This window comes from Chrysemys picta, chromosome 5 (genome assembly GCF_011386835.1).
Source record: "Chrysemys picta bellii isolate R12L10 chromosome 5, ASM1138683v2, whole genome shotgun sequence".
Taxonomy (NCBI): Eukaryota; Metazoa; Chordata; order Testudines; family Emydidae; genus Chrysemys; species Chrysemys picta.
This window is the reverse complement of record NC_088795.1, coordinates 129,177,585-129,193,836: the sequence shown is the minus strand read 5'-3', so window position 1 is coordinate 129,193,836 and position 16,252 is coordinate 129,177,585. Positions and strand designations below refer to the sequence as shown.

General features: G+C 42.6%; 1 protein-coding gene across 1 annotated transcript in view; it reads left to right on the top strand.

Annotated features, from left to right (window-relative positions):
• Positions 1-16,252, top strand: part of POLR1A (RNA polymerase I subunit A) — a 53,977-nt gene that overhangs the window by 25,983 nt on the left and 11,742 nt on the right. The window contains exons 17-26 of the mRNA XM_008169701.4: positions 5,132-5,214; positions 5,326-5,484; positions 5,940-6,038; positions 8,741-8,893; positions 9,139-9,221; positions 9,997-10,162; positions 10,729-10,950; positions 12,751-12,965; positions 14,290-14,457; positions 15,028-15,163. Coding sequence (XP_008167923.2) covers positions 5,132-5,214; positions 5,326-5,484; positions 5,940-6,038; positions 8,741-8,893; positions 9,139-9,221; positions 9,997-10,162; positions 10,729-10,950; positions 12,751-12,965; positions 14,290-14,457; positions 15,028-15,163 — 1,484 coding nt within the window. The remainder of the gene's footprint in view (positions 1-5,131; positions 5,215-5,325; positions 5,485-5,939; positions 6,039-8,740; positions 8,894-9,138; positions 9,222-9,996; positions 10,163-10,728; positions 10,951-12,750; positions 12,966-14,289; positions 14,458-15,027; positions 15,164-16,252) is intronic.

The following is a 16,252-nucleotide window of genomic DNA, read 5'->3' as shown; positions in this document are numbered from 1 at the left end:
TCACTGAGTTATCTCCTGTCCTCCGTGTTTTACATGTACATGGTCATAATGTCTTTTAATGAATCTTTGTTCAGATCAAAATTACATTATAAAGTCTTAAGTTTCTTTTTCACATAAGTTTAAAAAAAAAAACCCACCAAGCATACCCATGTGTTCAGCTTAAAGGATTCAGAGGTGTTATCAATTATGTCTTGCATTTACTTTGGGGCTGTTAATCTCCCTGTAGATATGACTCTTATTTTGCATCAACTTTGCAAAATCACAATGTGAATTACTCAGCTAGGCATAAAATTTACCACCACCTTTCTCCCCCCCCCCCCCCCCTACAATTAAAACAATTAAAACATTTCCCTCATCTAGGCAAATGGCTGAGTAGAATTTTACAGGACTTTCATTGGTATAAAACATGCATATTTGTGTAGCTTTATAAACGTCTAAATCAGGGGTTGGCAAACTATTTGGGGAATAGAAATTGTCAGGCCATGAATGCTCACAAAATTCTGGTTGGGGTATGGGCTCTGGCATGGGGTTGGACATGAGGAGTTTGGAGTGTAGGAGGGTGCTCTGGGGTGGGACTGAGGGGTTTGGAGGGCGGGAGGGGAATCAGGTTTGGGACAGGCATCTGGGAAGGGGTGCAGGTTCCGATGGGGTGCAGGCTCTGAGGTGGGGGATGAGAGGTTTGGGGTGCAGGAGTGTGCTCCGGGCTGGGATCGAGGGATTTGGAGAGCAGGAGTGGGAGCAGGGCTGGGGCAGGAGGTTGTGGCTTGGGGAGAGGCTCAGGGGGTGCAGGCTCTGAGCGGCGTTTACCTCAAGAGGCTCCTGGAAGCAGTGGTATGTCCCTTCTCCGGCTCCTATGTGGAGGCATGACCAGCCAGCTCTGCATGCTGCCCCATCCACAGGCACCGCCCCTGCAGCTCCCATTGGAGCACGTAGGAGCCTTGCTACGGCTTCCAGGAGCCGCATGGTGTGGCCCCCGACCCTGCGCTCCGGCTGGAGTGCTGGAGGGGGCCGAGCCATGTGGTGTGGCCCCAGCTGGAGCGGGGCCAAGCCACGTGGTCCAGTCCCCGACTCAGTGCTCCGGCGGGAGTGGGGCCAAGCCACGTGGTGCAGCTCGCGGGCTGGCTTAAACTTAGTTTGCCCACCCCTGGTCTAAATACTCTGTAGGGTGTAGCTACATGTGATCAATTTATATTTACTTTCAGTAGATGACAGCAGTGAGCACCACTCAGATTCCAACGCCCCTTTTATTACAGGCAAGGCTAGTTAACACCACCTATTATGAAGGTTGGCCAAAGCTTCCATTAGAAGATCCTGTTTTCAGTTGTTTATATCTTTGCCAAACTTTAACTGTTTGGGCTGAAATTTCCCATGTTGAGTGACTGCCTCAGGCTGAATTCTTTTGAAACCGTACTCAGAGGGTAGTTATTAATGGTTCCCAATCCTACTGGAAAGATATAACGAGTGGGGTTCCGCAGGGGTCTGTTTTGGGACTGGCTCTGTTCAATATCTTCATCGATGACTTAGATATTGGCATAGAAAGTACGCTTATTAAGTTTGCAGATGATACCAAACTGGGAGGGATTGCAACTGCTTTGGAGGGTAGGGTCAAAATTCAAAATGATCTGGACAAATTGGAGAAATGGTCTGAGGTAAACAGGATGAAGTTTAATAAAGACAAATGCAAAGTACTTCACTTAGGAAGGAACAATCAGTTTCACACATACAGAATGGGAAGAGACTGTCTAGGAAGGAGTATGGCAGAAAGGGATCTAGGGGTTATAGTGGACCACAAGCTAATTATGAGTCAGTAGTGTGATGCTGTTGCAAAAAAACCAAACATGATTCTGGGATGCATTAACAGGTGTGTTGTGAGCAAGACACGAGAAGTCATTCTTCCGCTCTACTCTGCACTGGTTAGGCCTCAACTGGAGTATTGTGTCCAGTTCTGGGCACCGCATTTCAAGAAAGATGTGGAGAAATTGGAGAGGGTCCAGAGAAGAGCAACAAGAATGATTAAAGGTCTTGAGAACATGACCTATGAAGGAAGGCTGAAAGAATTGGGTTTGTTTAGTTTGGAAAAGAGAAGACTGAGAGGGGACATGATAGCAGTCTTCAGGTATCTAAAAGGGTGTCATAAGGAGGAGGGAGAAAACTTGTTCATCTTAGCCTCCAAGGATAGAACAAGAAGTAATGGGCTTAAACTGCAGCAAGGGAGGTTTAGGTTGGACATTAGGAAAAAGTTCCTAACTGTCAGGGTGGTTAAACACTGGAATAAATTGCATAGGGAGGTTGTGGAATCTCCATCTCTGGAGATATTTAAGAGTAGGTTAGATAAATGTCTATCAGGGATGGTCTAGACAGTATTTGGTCCTGCCATGCGGGCAGGGGACTGGACTCGATGACCTCTCGAGGTCCCTTCCAGTCCTAGAGTCTATGAATCTATGGAAAGTGACAACCCAACAATTCAGCTGTGTCCAAGAATGAGGTTAGGGGAAAATAGTTGTTTTGCTCATATTAAAATAAACACCCTGGGGACCTCTTCTTTGAAAAATTCTAGCATCCCCTGCTTTAGAGCAAGGACTTGAAATTAGGCAGAGGAGTGCCCTTTGTATCAGCAAGGTGCCTTTTGCCATCCCTGTGAAAATCCTCCCATGTTTGGCCAAGTGTTATAAGCCTTTGAAAAATCATAGTTTGCACATGCTAAATAGCTGTGAAGTTCTAGTAAATCTCTACATTTCCCAAAGATTCTGGCCATACTGGACGTGCTTCAGCTCAGGACTGGGCAGGACTTTGCCTGCAGTTACAGCTCTGGGCTGCTTCCAGGCTATAGATGTGCACTAGAACGGAGAGTGGTGAGTCTTTCTCTCCTGTGCTCTTACTGACTTCCTGCTGGACCCAGGCAGCATGGATGAGGAAGCTGCCTGATTCAAGAGCCAGGCCAAGGGAGAGACGGGGAGCAGACTGGGACTGGAGGATGCTTGTTGTGGGAGGGAAACGGGGGGTTAGTGTGGCAGTAGAGACTGGGACCAGCTGGGCAAAGAGACTGGAGAGAGAACTTGGAATGGGTGAGAAGAATATTGAGAGTCCTGAAGGGTGAGTCTAGGACTTTTTGGGAAAGGGAACTAGGACTAGGATGAGATGCCTGAGGAGTGGGACTGGGATTGATTTATAGGTAAGAGGAATGGGCCTGGGACAGGGAGCTAGCCAGGGGGAAGAGACCAGATTAGAGCAGGAACCAGGTTGGCAGGGATGGGACAGAAGATCTCAAGCTTGCGGGAAATGGGCAATGAGTCTGTCTATGCCCACTAGAAAAAAGGTTGAGAACCCCTGCTCTTTTGGAGCCCTCTCCCCTCCCACCCCCCCCAGCATGCTAATAAAAACTCCATGGCGGGGGGGAGGGTCTTCTGCTGAATGGAACTGAGGGGATGGCTTGGGGGCTCCGGCCTTCTGCATTATGGGGCTCAGGGCTCCGAGCAGCCCTACTTGGTGGATCCCCTGAGTGACCCCCCACATTGGCCACAGAGCCTCGGTTGAGAACTGCTGCGCTAGAGTACTATGCCTTTCAGAGCCTGGAATGGAAACCAGAATTCCTGAGTCTCATCATTCCTCTGCTGTTAGCAAGTATCTGTAAAACCCACTCGCAAAATGTCTCATTCCCCTCAACAGCTGGCCCACATAATGGATAACAACTTACTGTTTCAATGAGTTCCTCCATTAGATCAAGTGGCAGAGATCTGTGGTGGATCGTATGTTTTCAAACCTGCTGATGGCTGTTGTAGGTGTGAATATGAGGCCACATGATGGAATTTGTTTTTTCAGATTGCTTATCAGATCCTAGGAAATTACACTAAGATTCCCTGTGCAACCTTAATTTGGCCTTGTGCATATGTATTATGACAGTCTTTTATTACATAATCAACTACCTTTTTTCCCCACAAGATCCCTGTCTAATTCAGTGCACATAGCTGGACCTGCCCTGAGCCTGAATCGGGGTTGTATTGCAAAGGAGACTGTTGTCTCTAGAATCCTTGTTGCAGAAGTTAGAAGGTGTGTAGGTGGATTTCAGGAAGGAAAAGGGTAGTCTCGTGGCCAAGCAGTTGGATGCTTCCCGGGAGAACTGGACTCTAACCCTGCCTCTGCCACAGAGTTCCTGTGTGATGCTGGGGAAGTCACTTACAGCAGATTTTTCACAGGTAGTCACTAATTTTGTTCTCCTTGGTTTCTGGGTTCCTGACTTGAGACCCTGGGTTTCATTTGCAGAAATGCTGATCACAACTGCAACTGAAGTCAGTGAGAGCTGTGCTTTGAACATAATAGATGTGCTATATAATGCTAAGTACCCTAAAAAAGCAGGTCCTCTGTCGCAAATTAGGCATAGAAAATGTATGGATACTTCTGACCTTAATTTCTCTGTGCCTCTGTATCTGTAAAATAGGGATAATAATGCCACCTCATCTCTGAGTGTTGTGTAAATAATTTCACTATTGTTCATGACGTGCTGAGATAGTATAGTGTCAAGTGCCCTAGAAAAGCCCATGAGGAAATGAATAATTCTCTCTTCAGATCAGAGTTTAAATAGTGTGCAGTATACTAACTATGGGAGACCTGCATTGAACGAGGAGACGACAAAACATTGAATAGCTGCTCTTTGAGAGTAAGCATCATCCATCTTGTTCACTCAGAGAGACAGGGGTCCTGTGAAAAGAACAGCATGTGATCATGTAGTTTAAAGACGCTAATAATGCATGCGCACAAGGGGACTGAATTAATGTTGCATAGGCAACCTTCATTCTGGCATTTCCAAACTTTTTTTAGTGCTTGACTTTGCAATCTTACTGTTTTTTTAAACAAACCTTTTGTATGTGTGATTTTGTTTATATAATATTTATATATAAAATGTGTTCCTGAGACCAACCTGCCCACCCAAAAAAAGTCCCCAATATTTTTTCTTGTTGTAGCTATTAAAATACAATGAGTCTGATCCAAGCAGCTATGGTGCTTGGTGTTCATGATAAGTTCCTCTTTACCCCCATCCTGACACTCAAACATGCCAGCAGCTGTCCAGTACATAAATCCCTGGTGTGTCAGAATTTGCATTCAGACCATGTATCTTTCTATTTCAATGCTGCAGGAGTTGAAGATATTTTGGTCAAACCCCAAGCAGACCACAGAAGACACCGAATCATTGAAGTGTCCACCCATTGTGGTACCAGGGTAAGCACACCTTGCAGCAGGGTTTTAGCCCTTGTAACTTTTTCATTTCAAGCCCTTGCTCTGTATAGTTGCATCCGCTTTGGCACCTAAGAGACTTTTTTTTACGTTCAGGCTGTTAGAGCTGCATTTAACTTGCCAGAAACTGCATCATGTGAAGAAATCCAAGGGAAATGGCAGGATGCCCATCTCCACAAAGACCAGAGGGATTTTAATATGGTTGATCTGAAATTCAAGGAGGAAGTAAACAATTACAGCAACGAGGTTAACAAGGTTAGCACTGAGAAGCATCCATATATACTACGTTTGGAGATTTTTCTTATTATGTTAATTTAATGCTGCTGAAAGGTGCCTGAGAATCCTGCAGACTGAAGTCATCCATCTGGCCACAATATGGGCCTTTCCACACTATCTGCTAATGTTCCTCAATCATCTTTTTTGAGAGGGAGACGACCTCTTATAATTAGAAACTGGTTTAACCTTTAAGGCCCTTTTAATTTTTAGCTTGTCATCAGAGCCTAACAACAAGATTGCCAGCTGCAGTGGTACTTCTAGGCGAAAGTTTCCATAAAATCGTACTAACAATGTTGTTGTCTGTAACTATAAATAACATCTGCTTGATTGTCTTGGATTTCACATTTTTTCTTAATGCCAACAGAATTTCCTGTGATTTTAATTAGAAATGTGAACTTGAGTCTTCGGTATCTTTCTTTCAAAACTTTTTTTAGGCATGCATGCCCCTTGGTCTCCACAGGAGCTTCCCAGAGAACAACTTGCAGTTAATGGTGCAGTCAGGAGCCAAAGGATCCACTGTAAATACAATGCAGGTATTAAAGTCATTACTTTTTAGAAGACTCACTGGTTTGTTTCCATGGTTTGTTCTACAAATACAGCTTATCAAGAGGCTATTTCAGGAATGACTTGTGTATTTTGTAGTAAAGTAGGGTATTTATTCTTAGCTTTGGGAGCTGGGAGGGCGCAATTTTGACTTGAGTAACTTTTAGGGAAATATATTATAAATGAGTCAAAGACCTCATTGGCACATAGGACAGTGAGGAACGAGTATTTTCCGTTTGACCACATTTCACTTTTGCATCAGTTCTTAGACCAGCAAGATTTGTAACTAAAACATAACTCCTTAGTAGGTGGTGACATAATGAAGAATACCAAAATAAACCCCAGTTCTAACTTGTAATTGTTTTGTTGTATTTCACAATGAAACTTTGTACCATCAAGGTAAAGCTTGTCTATGTAGGAGACCGCTTTCTCAGGGGAATGAACTTCCACAGGAACTAAGGGCCATCACAACTTTCCACTCCAACCATTCTCCCTCTGGGAGGAGGATTTCAAAGTGAATGAACCACAGTGACAGATGAGTCATGTTGCTTAATGCACTACTGAAAGGTGCTCCGATACTATGATGAGGACAGTATAAGAACCTATATTGAATAGAATAGAATTTCTACATGTATTGAAAGATAGACACCAAGCAGAAGAGAGGAATACCTATTTTGCTGTAGTCTTTACTAAAAAGATTAATTGTGACCACATGCTCAACACAATTAATATTAACAACTTGGGGGATGGTACACAAGCCAAAAGAGGGAAAGGACAGGTTAAAGAATATCTAGATAAGTTAGATGTATTCAAGACTGATGAAATTCATCCTAAGTATTTAAGGAACCAGCTGAAGCAAATTTGGAACTGTTTACAATTATCTTCAAGATCTCCTGGAGGATGAGTGAGGTCCCATAGGACTGGAGAAGGGCAAATGTAGTACCTATCTTTAAAAAGGGAACAAAGAGTACCTGGGGAATTATAGACCAGTCTGCCTAGCTTTACCACACCCCCAAGGATATTTCGTCAGTGATAAAAATTAAGCAATAAGCACAAGCTTGACTTAGTTATAGCAAACATGAGCTGGTAAATCTCGTGCCAGCCACCGTGGTTACACAAGAAGCCCAAACTAAAAGACAACCGGCGTAAAATGTGATTAAAATTTTAACCTATAAAATTAAGGTGAACTCCTTACTTACCTGGAAAGATACTAGAATAAATGTATTAAACAATCCGTTTATAAGCACCTAGAGGATAATAGGATTATAAGGAACAAATGATGCCAAATCAATCTAATTTCCTCCTTTAACAGGTATACTGGCCTAGTAGACGGGGAAACAGTAGATGTGATATAGCTTGATTTTAGTAGGGCTTTTGACACAGTCCCACATGACATTCTCATAAGTAAATGAGGGAAAAGAGGTCTAGATACTGGTTGAAAAACTACTCAGAGTTGTTAGCGGTTTGCTGTCACACTAAAAGGGTGTATCTAGTGGGATCCTACTGGGTCATTTCTGGGTCCAGTACTATTCAATATTTTCATTAAATGACTTGGATAATGGAGTGGAGAGTAAGTTTATAAAATTTGCAGATGACACCAAGCTGGGAGGGGTTTCAACGACTTTGGATGACAGGATTATAATTCAAAATGACCATGACAAACTGGAGAATTGGTCTGAAATTCAATAAAGATAAATGCAAAATACTCAACTTAGGAAGGAAAACTCAAACGCACACTGTGAAATGGGGAATAACTGGCTAAGTGGTAGTATTGCTGAAAATGGATCTGAAGATTACAATGGAGCACAAATTGAATGAATCAACAACATGATGCCGTTGTGAAAAAGGCTAATATTCTGGGGTGTATAAACAGGAGTGTCGTGTCAGACACAGGAGGTATTTGTCTTGCTGTGCTTGGCACTGGTGAGGCCCTGGCTGGAGTACCTTGTCCAATTCTGGGCAGCGCGCTTTAGGAAAATGTGGACAAATTGGAAAGGGTCCAGAAGAGAGCAACAAAAATGATAGAAGGTTTAGAAACCCTGACCTATGAGGAAAGGTTAGGAAAAATAGGTCCGGTGGAGGTGGGGGGAAGTGAGGGAGGATTTAATAAGTCTTCATATATGTGAAAGGCTGTTATAAAGAAGACTGTGATCAATTGTTCTCCATGTCCACTGAAGGTAGGACAAGAAGTAATGGGCTTAATCTGGGAGATTTAGACTATCTAGCTATAAGGGTATTTAAACTCTGGAATCAGCTTCCAAGGGAGGTTGTGGAATCCCCATCACTAGAGATTTTGAAGAACAATTTGGACCAACGCCTATCAGGGATGATCTAGGTTTACTTGGTCCTGCCTCAACACAGGGGGCTGGACTTGATAACTTCTCAAGGTCCTTTCTAGTCCTACGTTTAGGTGATTCTGTGATTCTATGAATTGTTCAGGATGATCCTAGGGGACATAAGTAGAAATGTGATGAAACTGAGCTAAGGAAAAGGCTTGACAAGATGACCTAACTGGGCTTCACTATTTCTTAACAGCGCTTATTTCCTTTATATATAAATACATTTTTTTTAAGGGGGGAAAAGGTGTTACACTTACATGAACCAAGAGAGTAAGATCGAAAAACGAACTTTTTACCATTAGAGGTTTTGCATATCATTTTGTTTCTCTTCTGCATGCATCTTTCCAATGTAGATTTCGTGCTTGCTGGGTCAGATTGAGTTGGAAGGTCGAAGGCCCCCTCTGATGGCATCTGGTAAATCATTGCCTTGTTTCCAGCCTTATGATTTTTCCCCTAGATCAGGGGGATTTGTGACTGGCAGATTTCTCACAGGCATCAAACCTGCTGTAAGTATAGTGCTCAGGCTTCTGTTTCTATTTCGCTCTTTCGTGCCTTACTTGTACCATAACTTATTTAGATTCAGATACTAAAGTGGAGAGTGTCCTTGTAAATATCTAGACAAATAGGCCTTATCCAACCCTATTTTTAAGTGCTGCTCTTGAGAACGGTAATTCATACTCTACCTTAACATATTCCTTGGCAACATGAAGCTGTTTTATATTTTTTCATGAAGATTCTGCTTGTATCTTAGGAATTCTTCTTTCACTGCATGGCTGGCAGGGAAGGTCTGGTGGATACAGCTGTCAAAACCAGCCGATCTGGATACCTTCAAAGGTAGGAGTTGCTCCTTGGAAACTTTTGACATTTTAAAATTATTTTTTCCTGAAATATTTTAACTTGGGCAATAGATATGCATCATCTAGTACAGTTGTACAGAAGCTGATGGGTTCCTAAAGCATGATTTCACCAAGTAGGCTTTGGGGCTAAGAAAAATAAACATTCTCTTTCTGACGGCTTAGATCCAATGGGTCTTTCATCTCTCACTTTTCTGACTTGTTGTGCTATTGGCTTCTTTTCTGTACCAGGAAGAGCAAGTCCTTGGAAAGAAAATAAACAGATGAGAGTGCATTGTCAGTTTTCTTGGCCAAATAGTTTTAGTCCATACTCAGACAAAACTCCTCAGGCCTTCAGAATAGGCCCCCCCGTTTCCAGTGCAGTGAATTTTCAGCAGTAAGTGACATAATGCGAAATACCCTCTTAAATGTTCAGTGGCCTATCTCGAATGTGTTGGTCTCAATCCCACTCCTATTGAATGTGTGTCCATATCTCTCAACTCACCACTACTGTTAGCAGAGAGGCCAGGGATCAAAAATGGTCATAAAGTGAACTACCCTCTTGCTCATTGAGGTGGTCTCTTCAACTCACATTCAAGAAAAATGGGAGAGGGTGTGCCATAACTGTGCTATGGCTACACAAGATTTCAGCCTCTAGGATTCCTGATCATCCCTAAAACTTATTTGAAAAAGACGCACTTGAGTAATATTCCAGTTTAAAAATCTGTCATAACATAGTTGTTCCATAGCCTCTGACAACACTTGTTTTCTTGCAGGTGTATCATAAAGCACTTGGAAGGGCTGGTAGTTCAGTATGACCTGAGTGTGAGGGACAGCGATGGCAGTGTGGTGCAGTTCCTTTACGGTGAAGACGGGCTAGATATCCCCAGGACCCAGTTCCTGCAACCCAAGCAGTTTCCTTTCATTGCAGAGAACTATGAGGTAGAACACACTGATCTTAAACGCACATGGGTGAGGGGAAAGGCGTGCACTGAGCATCTTGTAGGTCTGTTTTGAATACAATGGCATAATTACTTTCATGGCGTTGTCTGAGTGTGCAGCTCTTATATTTAATATAGTATTTTATTTTCCCAACTCATTCAGACTGTAAAAGTGTCTCATTAGAATAAGGAATAACTGAGCTGAGCTTGAGTCTCAGTGGAGCCTCAGGCACGCTCATACCTGTACTCTCCCCTCTACTCGAACCTTGGCAATTGATATGAATCCAACCTAGATTGTGCAGCATCACCGTGGCCAATATTTTCCCTTCAATACTGTCCCGTCAGCCTTAATTATTATGGAGCTGTAATAGTCACATGAAGCAAAATTAGTTTTAAAGTCAGCTTTGTTGGAAAATAATATAGAACACGTTATGACAACTGAAGATTTTGAGGGCCAGTGTATGTCCATTTCAACTCTGCCTTAGTTTTTCACCTTACATTCATTATAACTGAAAATACAATCATAAGGAGAACTAGAAGTCTTGTGCTTTGGGTCTCTTTTCCTAGGTGATACAGAAGTCTAAACACATAGATGAAGTTTTATCCAAGATCGATCCTCAGCAAGCAAATCAACACTTCAGAGCTATCAAAAAGTGGCAAACCAAGCATCAAGTTTCTTTGCCAAGAGAAGGAGCTTTTCTGCTGTATTCTCAGAAAAAAATGGCAAGAGTGAGGGAACAGACCCTAGGAGGGGAGATCATAAATGGCAGAGACCCTGCAACCCTACAGGTAATGCAAAGAGCAAATGAACTGATTAAACGCTTTAGTACAGGATTCTGGAGGGAGGGGGAACTGCTCCAGCACCACTTTACTTGTATATCATGTCTTTTTATGCTAAAGTGCTATCTGAGCTACTAAAACGGAACCATCTTTTGAGATGGAATGTGCCAGCCTGGTAAATGCTTACTGCTTAATGGTGGGCAGAGGCTAAGAACTCTGGGGCAGTCCCTGGGATCTTGAACATCCACACAGAGTAGGTCTCCTCCGACAGACTGATGCACAGCAAACTAGATGAAAGTCCATTTAACTGAAAGGCTGAGTCAACCGTGCCTGGTATTTCAAGCAGTATAAGTATTCAGAATCTTGTATGTCAGAGCACTAACCTGTCTTCTGTAGCTTCTAATTAATAAAGTAAATGTGCAGGCAAATGATGTAAACAGGTGTAACTCCACTGACTTCAGTGGGGTTTCTTTTCCTATAACAAGTCTGAATTTTCCCCATTAATTATATGTGGGTTCGTTTTGCACAGAAACTCAATTGTACTTTGTTCTCCTAAAGCTTCATAAATTCTAAAGCCAGAAGGGACCACTGTGATCATGTGGCCTGACCCCCTGTATAACACAGGCCAGAGAACTTCCCCAAAATAATTCCTGTTTGAACTAGAACACATCTCCTAGAAAGGCATCAAATCTTGATTTAAAAATTGCCAGTGATCAAGAATCCACCTCAACACTTGTTTCAATGGTTAATTATCCTCACTGTAAAAATTGAAACGTCTAACTCCGGTAATTCAGCTGAAATGATTATAAATTCTGTCATTGATCTGATTTACACATTTGTGATGTAATTACAGTTCCATTAACTTTCTGGGCAATGCAGCTACATGGAATGTGAAACTTAACATATGAACTTCTTCTTACCAGGGGCCCCGTTCATCCCTGAGCTAAGCCCTGGAAAACCAGGGAGTTACATGAGAAATGAATTTGACCCCTTGTGTATATCAAATGCTTTTGTTTGGTGTTGGCTTGTGTTTTATTCAGTGCATAATATGAAAGGTTGATTTTTTTTTCCTTTTAAACTGAAGAACAGAAATATGGCCTGAGACAATATAATCTCGTTGTTTTGTCCTGTCAGCACTGATAAGGTTCAAGCTAAATGGAAAATCTCCATTTAATACCTATTGGGCTAGAGCCTTGACAGGTATAAACAGGGATAGCTCCACTGATTTGCGAGGTTTACATCAGCTGAGGATCTGAGGAAAGTGGTGTTTATATTTCAGGAGTTGTCACCCTTTTCTCTGAGGTAGTTTTGTACCAGTGTCCCGTATAATAGGAGTCCTTTTTCTGCTAAAAGTGCCATTTTTTCAGATGACAGTTGCAACAGACAGAGAACATTCAAGAGTGTATGTCACTATTGATTAAAATATTTGTGTTAACTTCAGTGCCCTAGACATTTCATTCCATTCTGTCTACGGAACATCTTCAATTATAATTGGAAAAGGTATTCTTCACTTTATCCGAAACAGGCGCATAGTGTTACTGCATACTGTTGAACTATATTGGGGCAATTGACTCTCAGAAGTGACTGCAGTTCAGTGGTGGATGAAATTACCATTGTGTATGGCTGGTATATCTACTTTACATTGGTTACGTGTTTTGGGATCAAAGATGCTATCATGAATATAAACATCTCATGTGACATCTGATATTATCTCACTGTCACACTGGTGATCTTCTCCCCTTCTCTATGGCTTGATTAATGCTGCATGGGTAAACTGTGGCTCATTTTGCAATCGGCTGTTGTTTTCAGTTACTGAAGATGTGGTATGAACTGGACGAGAAGAGCCGGAGAAAATATCTAAAGAGGACCTCTAAGTGTCCTGACCCCAGCCTGGCCGTCTGGCGTCCAGATATTTATTTTGCATCTGTTTCAGAAGCATTTGAAAGTGAAGTAGAGAATTACATCAGTGAATGGAATGCTCAGAACAACAGCAACTATGTAAAATCAGAGCTTTCTTGTGATAGGTAATAACCTTTATATATTTACAGTGCCTCTTTCCTTCCTTCCCCTCCCACCCTCACACAAATAACACTGATTTGGATCCAGGATGGTAATGATAAAGTCTTTACCATCTGGTGGCTCTGTCTTGACCTTTGTGAAATGGGTTAGTGAGTCGCAGCCTGGTTCCTAGGAGACAAATGTGCCCAGCACAAAACCATGGCCATAATTGGTACCTTTATGGTCATGCTCAACAGAGCTCCCAAAGACTGAATTTGCCATAGACACAGATACTCTTCTCTGTGTAAAATGGGGATGATGGTAATGACCTCCTTTTTGTAAAGCATTTTGAGATCTACGGATGAAAAGCGCTATACAAGAGCTAGGTGGTTTATTATTATCCTTAGAGATACTGCTCTCTCCAGAATAGGGTTGAGGTGCATCTGTTCTGTGGGTAGAGGGCTGACAATCCAACAACTTTCGCAAGCACTAAATTAACAAATGTGTTTGACATCAGAACTGAGTAGCAATATTAGGTTGTCTCCTTCAACCCTTACTTGTGCAACTCATCCTTGTTCTCAAGAGGACTACTGGTGTGAATAAGGGTTGCTGGAAGGAGTTCTCTGTCAGTTGCAGTATTCTACCATTGCGTAAATGCAGCAGGAAATGTAAAGTATTACAGTAATACTATATTAAAAACTTGCACTAATTCTCACTATACCTCAGTGAGATCGATAGGAATAGCAAGTAGTAGTAAATGTATCCCCTTTTTACAAATGGGGAAACCGAGACACAGAGGTTAGACTCGTTCAAGTCTCCTAGTTCTATGCTCAGGTCAGTAGACTGTGCCTCTAAGGTTTAGATTATGCCTACACTGCCTGGGGGAGGTGTGATTCCCAGTGAGGCTAGACAGACTCATGCTAGCTCAGCTCGAGTTAGCGTGCTAAAAATAGCATGGATTTTGTTGCAGTGGCTCAGGCTAGCTGCCAGAGTTCAAGCCTGCCCAACCCCTGGGTCTGAGCTTGGGTAGCTAGCCCAAGCCGCTCCAGTGCCGCAGTGCCCACACTATTTTTAGTATGCTAACTTGAGCTGAGCTAGCGTGAGTCTGGGAATCGCACTTCCCCGCTGCATGTAGACATATCCTTAGAGTTAGATGAATTGGCTTACTATTTGTGGAGGACTAAGTGTTTGCAGACCCATCCATAGCGCTGACTTTTCCAAAAGCAACTCTAGCTGTAAAACAGAAAAGACTTCTGGTAACCAGAGTCGTGCTGCAGTCTGCACCTGGTTTCCACTTTGTACAGTGTTGAGTTAAGCCTCAGTGTGCGATTATCTCTTGTGTGTCTTCAGATTAAACAGCTTGTTGCATTTGAAGTGGCAAAGGTCCCTGTGTGACCCAGGAGAAGCTGTGGGTCTCCTTGCTGCTCAAAGCATTGGGGAGCCTTCCACGCAGATGACTCTGAACACCTTTCATTTTGCTGGCAGAGGTGAAATGAATGTCACATTGGGTATTCCAAGGTAAGAAACATTTATTCCCTCTGGGTCTGTTATCCCTCTTGAAGCTTGTAGATAGTATCCATTAATAGTTACTGGAAACTGCATGTGTGAACTGAAAGCAGAACAATCCCTCTAGGTTACTGATCACTGGTGACTGTGTATGGAAAACAAGGGCGTTTAAAAAGGTTGTAGATTGAAAGAAAAACAAATAAAGATGAATCACAGAAATTGGAGCTGGAACAGACATATTAATAGCCATCTAGTCTAAGAGGAAATGCGGTTGAATATCCTTTTTGTTTTGTATTTTTAGTCAGTGAATCATTTTATTTCACATCATTTCAGGCCTCTTTGAATCCGGATGATATTCCAATTGAGCGCTATATTCTGTTCATTCAGTATATATTTGATGATGGGGAAATGAATACCAAATTGAAATGGAACAAGTGTTGCACTGGCCATAGCTTTTAGCTGCACTCTGCTTTGAGGGAGGTTCCAGAGAGTATTGCATGCTACCTCATTAAATGAACTGTATTCTTATTTGATTGTATTATGCCCTTGTAGCTTAATTTGCAAGAGTATTTTCTATTAAAGGTTGCGGGAGATCCTGATGGTAGCTAGTGCTAACATTAAAACTCCAATGATGAGCGTTCCTGTGCTTAATACCAAGAAAGCTCACAAGAAGGTGAAAAGGCTTAAGAAACAGTTTACAAGAGTGTGCTTAGCGGAGGTAAGCCTCTCCTTTATGTCTTTGTGGGGAAAAAAAAGGTTCAGCAAAGTGGGTACACTATCAGTCTGCTCCTTAATAAACCATTGCTTGTCCCAGATTTTTCCAGAGGGTGCAAGTTTGAATAGAGTTGGAGGGGAGAAGGCCTCGAAATTGATTTTGGGATTTGGAGGTCCTTTTATGATTATTCTTGCCTCCTGAGTTCATTGAATAATTAGATCATTGCAAAGAGGCTTTGATAAGTATCATAGAATATCAGAGTTGGAAGGGACCTCAGGAGGTCATCTAGTCCAACCCCCTGCTCAAAGCAGGACCCATCTCCAACTAAATCATCCCAGCCAGGGCTTTGTCAAGCCTGACCTTAAAAATCTCTAAGGAAGGAGATTCCACCACCTCCTTAGGTAACCCATTCCAGTACTTCACCACCCTTCTAATGAAAAAAGTTTTCTTAATATCTAACCTAAACCTCCCACACTGCAACTTGAGACCATTACTCCTTGTTCTGTCACCTGGTACCTCTGAGAACAGTCTAGATCCATCCTCTTTGGAACCCCCTTTCAGGTAGTTGAAAGCAGCTATCAAATCCCCCCTCATTCTTCTCTTCTGCAGACTAAACAATCCCAGTTCCCTCAGCCTCTCCTCATAAGTCATGTGCTCCAGCTCCCTAATCATTTTTGTTGCCCTCCGCTGGACTCTTTCCAATTTTTGCACATCCTTCTTGTAGTGTGGGGCCCAAAACTGGACACAGTACTCCAGATGAGGCCTCACCAATGTCGAATAGAGTGGAATGATCACATCCCTCAATCTGCTGGCAATAACCCTACTTATACAGCCCAAAATGCCGTTGGCCTTCTTGGCAACAAGGGCACACTGTTGAATCATATCCAGCTTCTCGTCCACTGTAACCCCTAGGTCCTTTTCTGCAGAACTGCTGTCTAGCCATTCAGACCCTAGTCTGTAGCAGTGCATAGGATCCTTCCATCCTAAGTGCAGGACTCTGCACTTGTCCTTGTTGAACCTCATCAGATTTCTTTTGGCCCAATCCTCTAATTTGTCTAGGTCCCTCTGTATGCTATCCTTACCCTCCAGCGT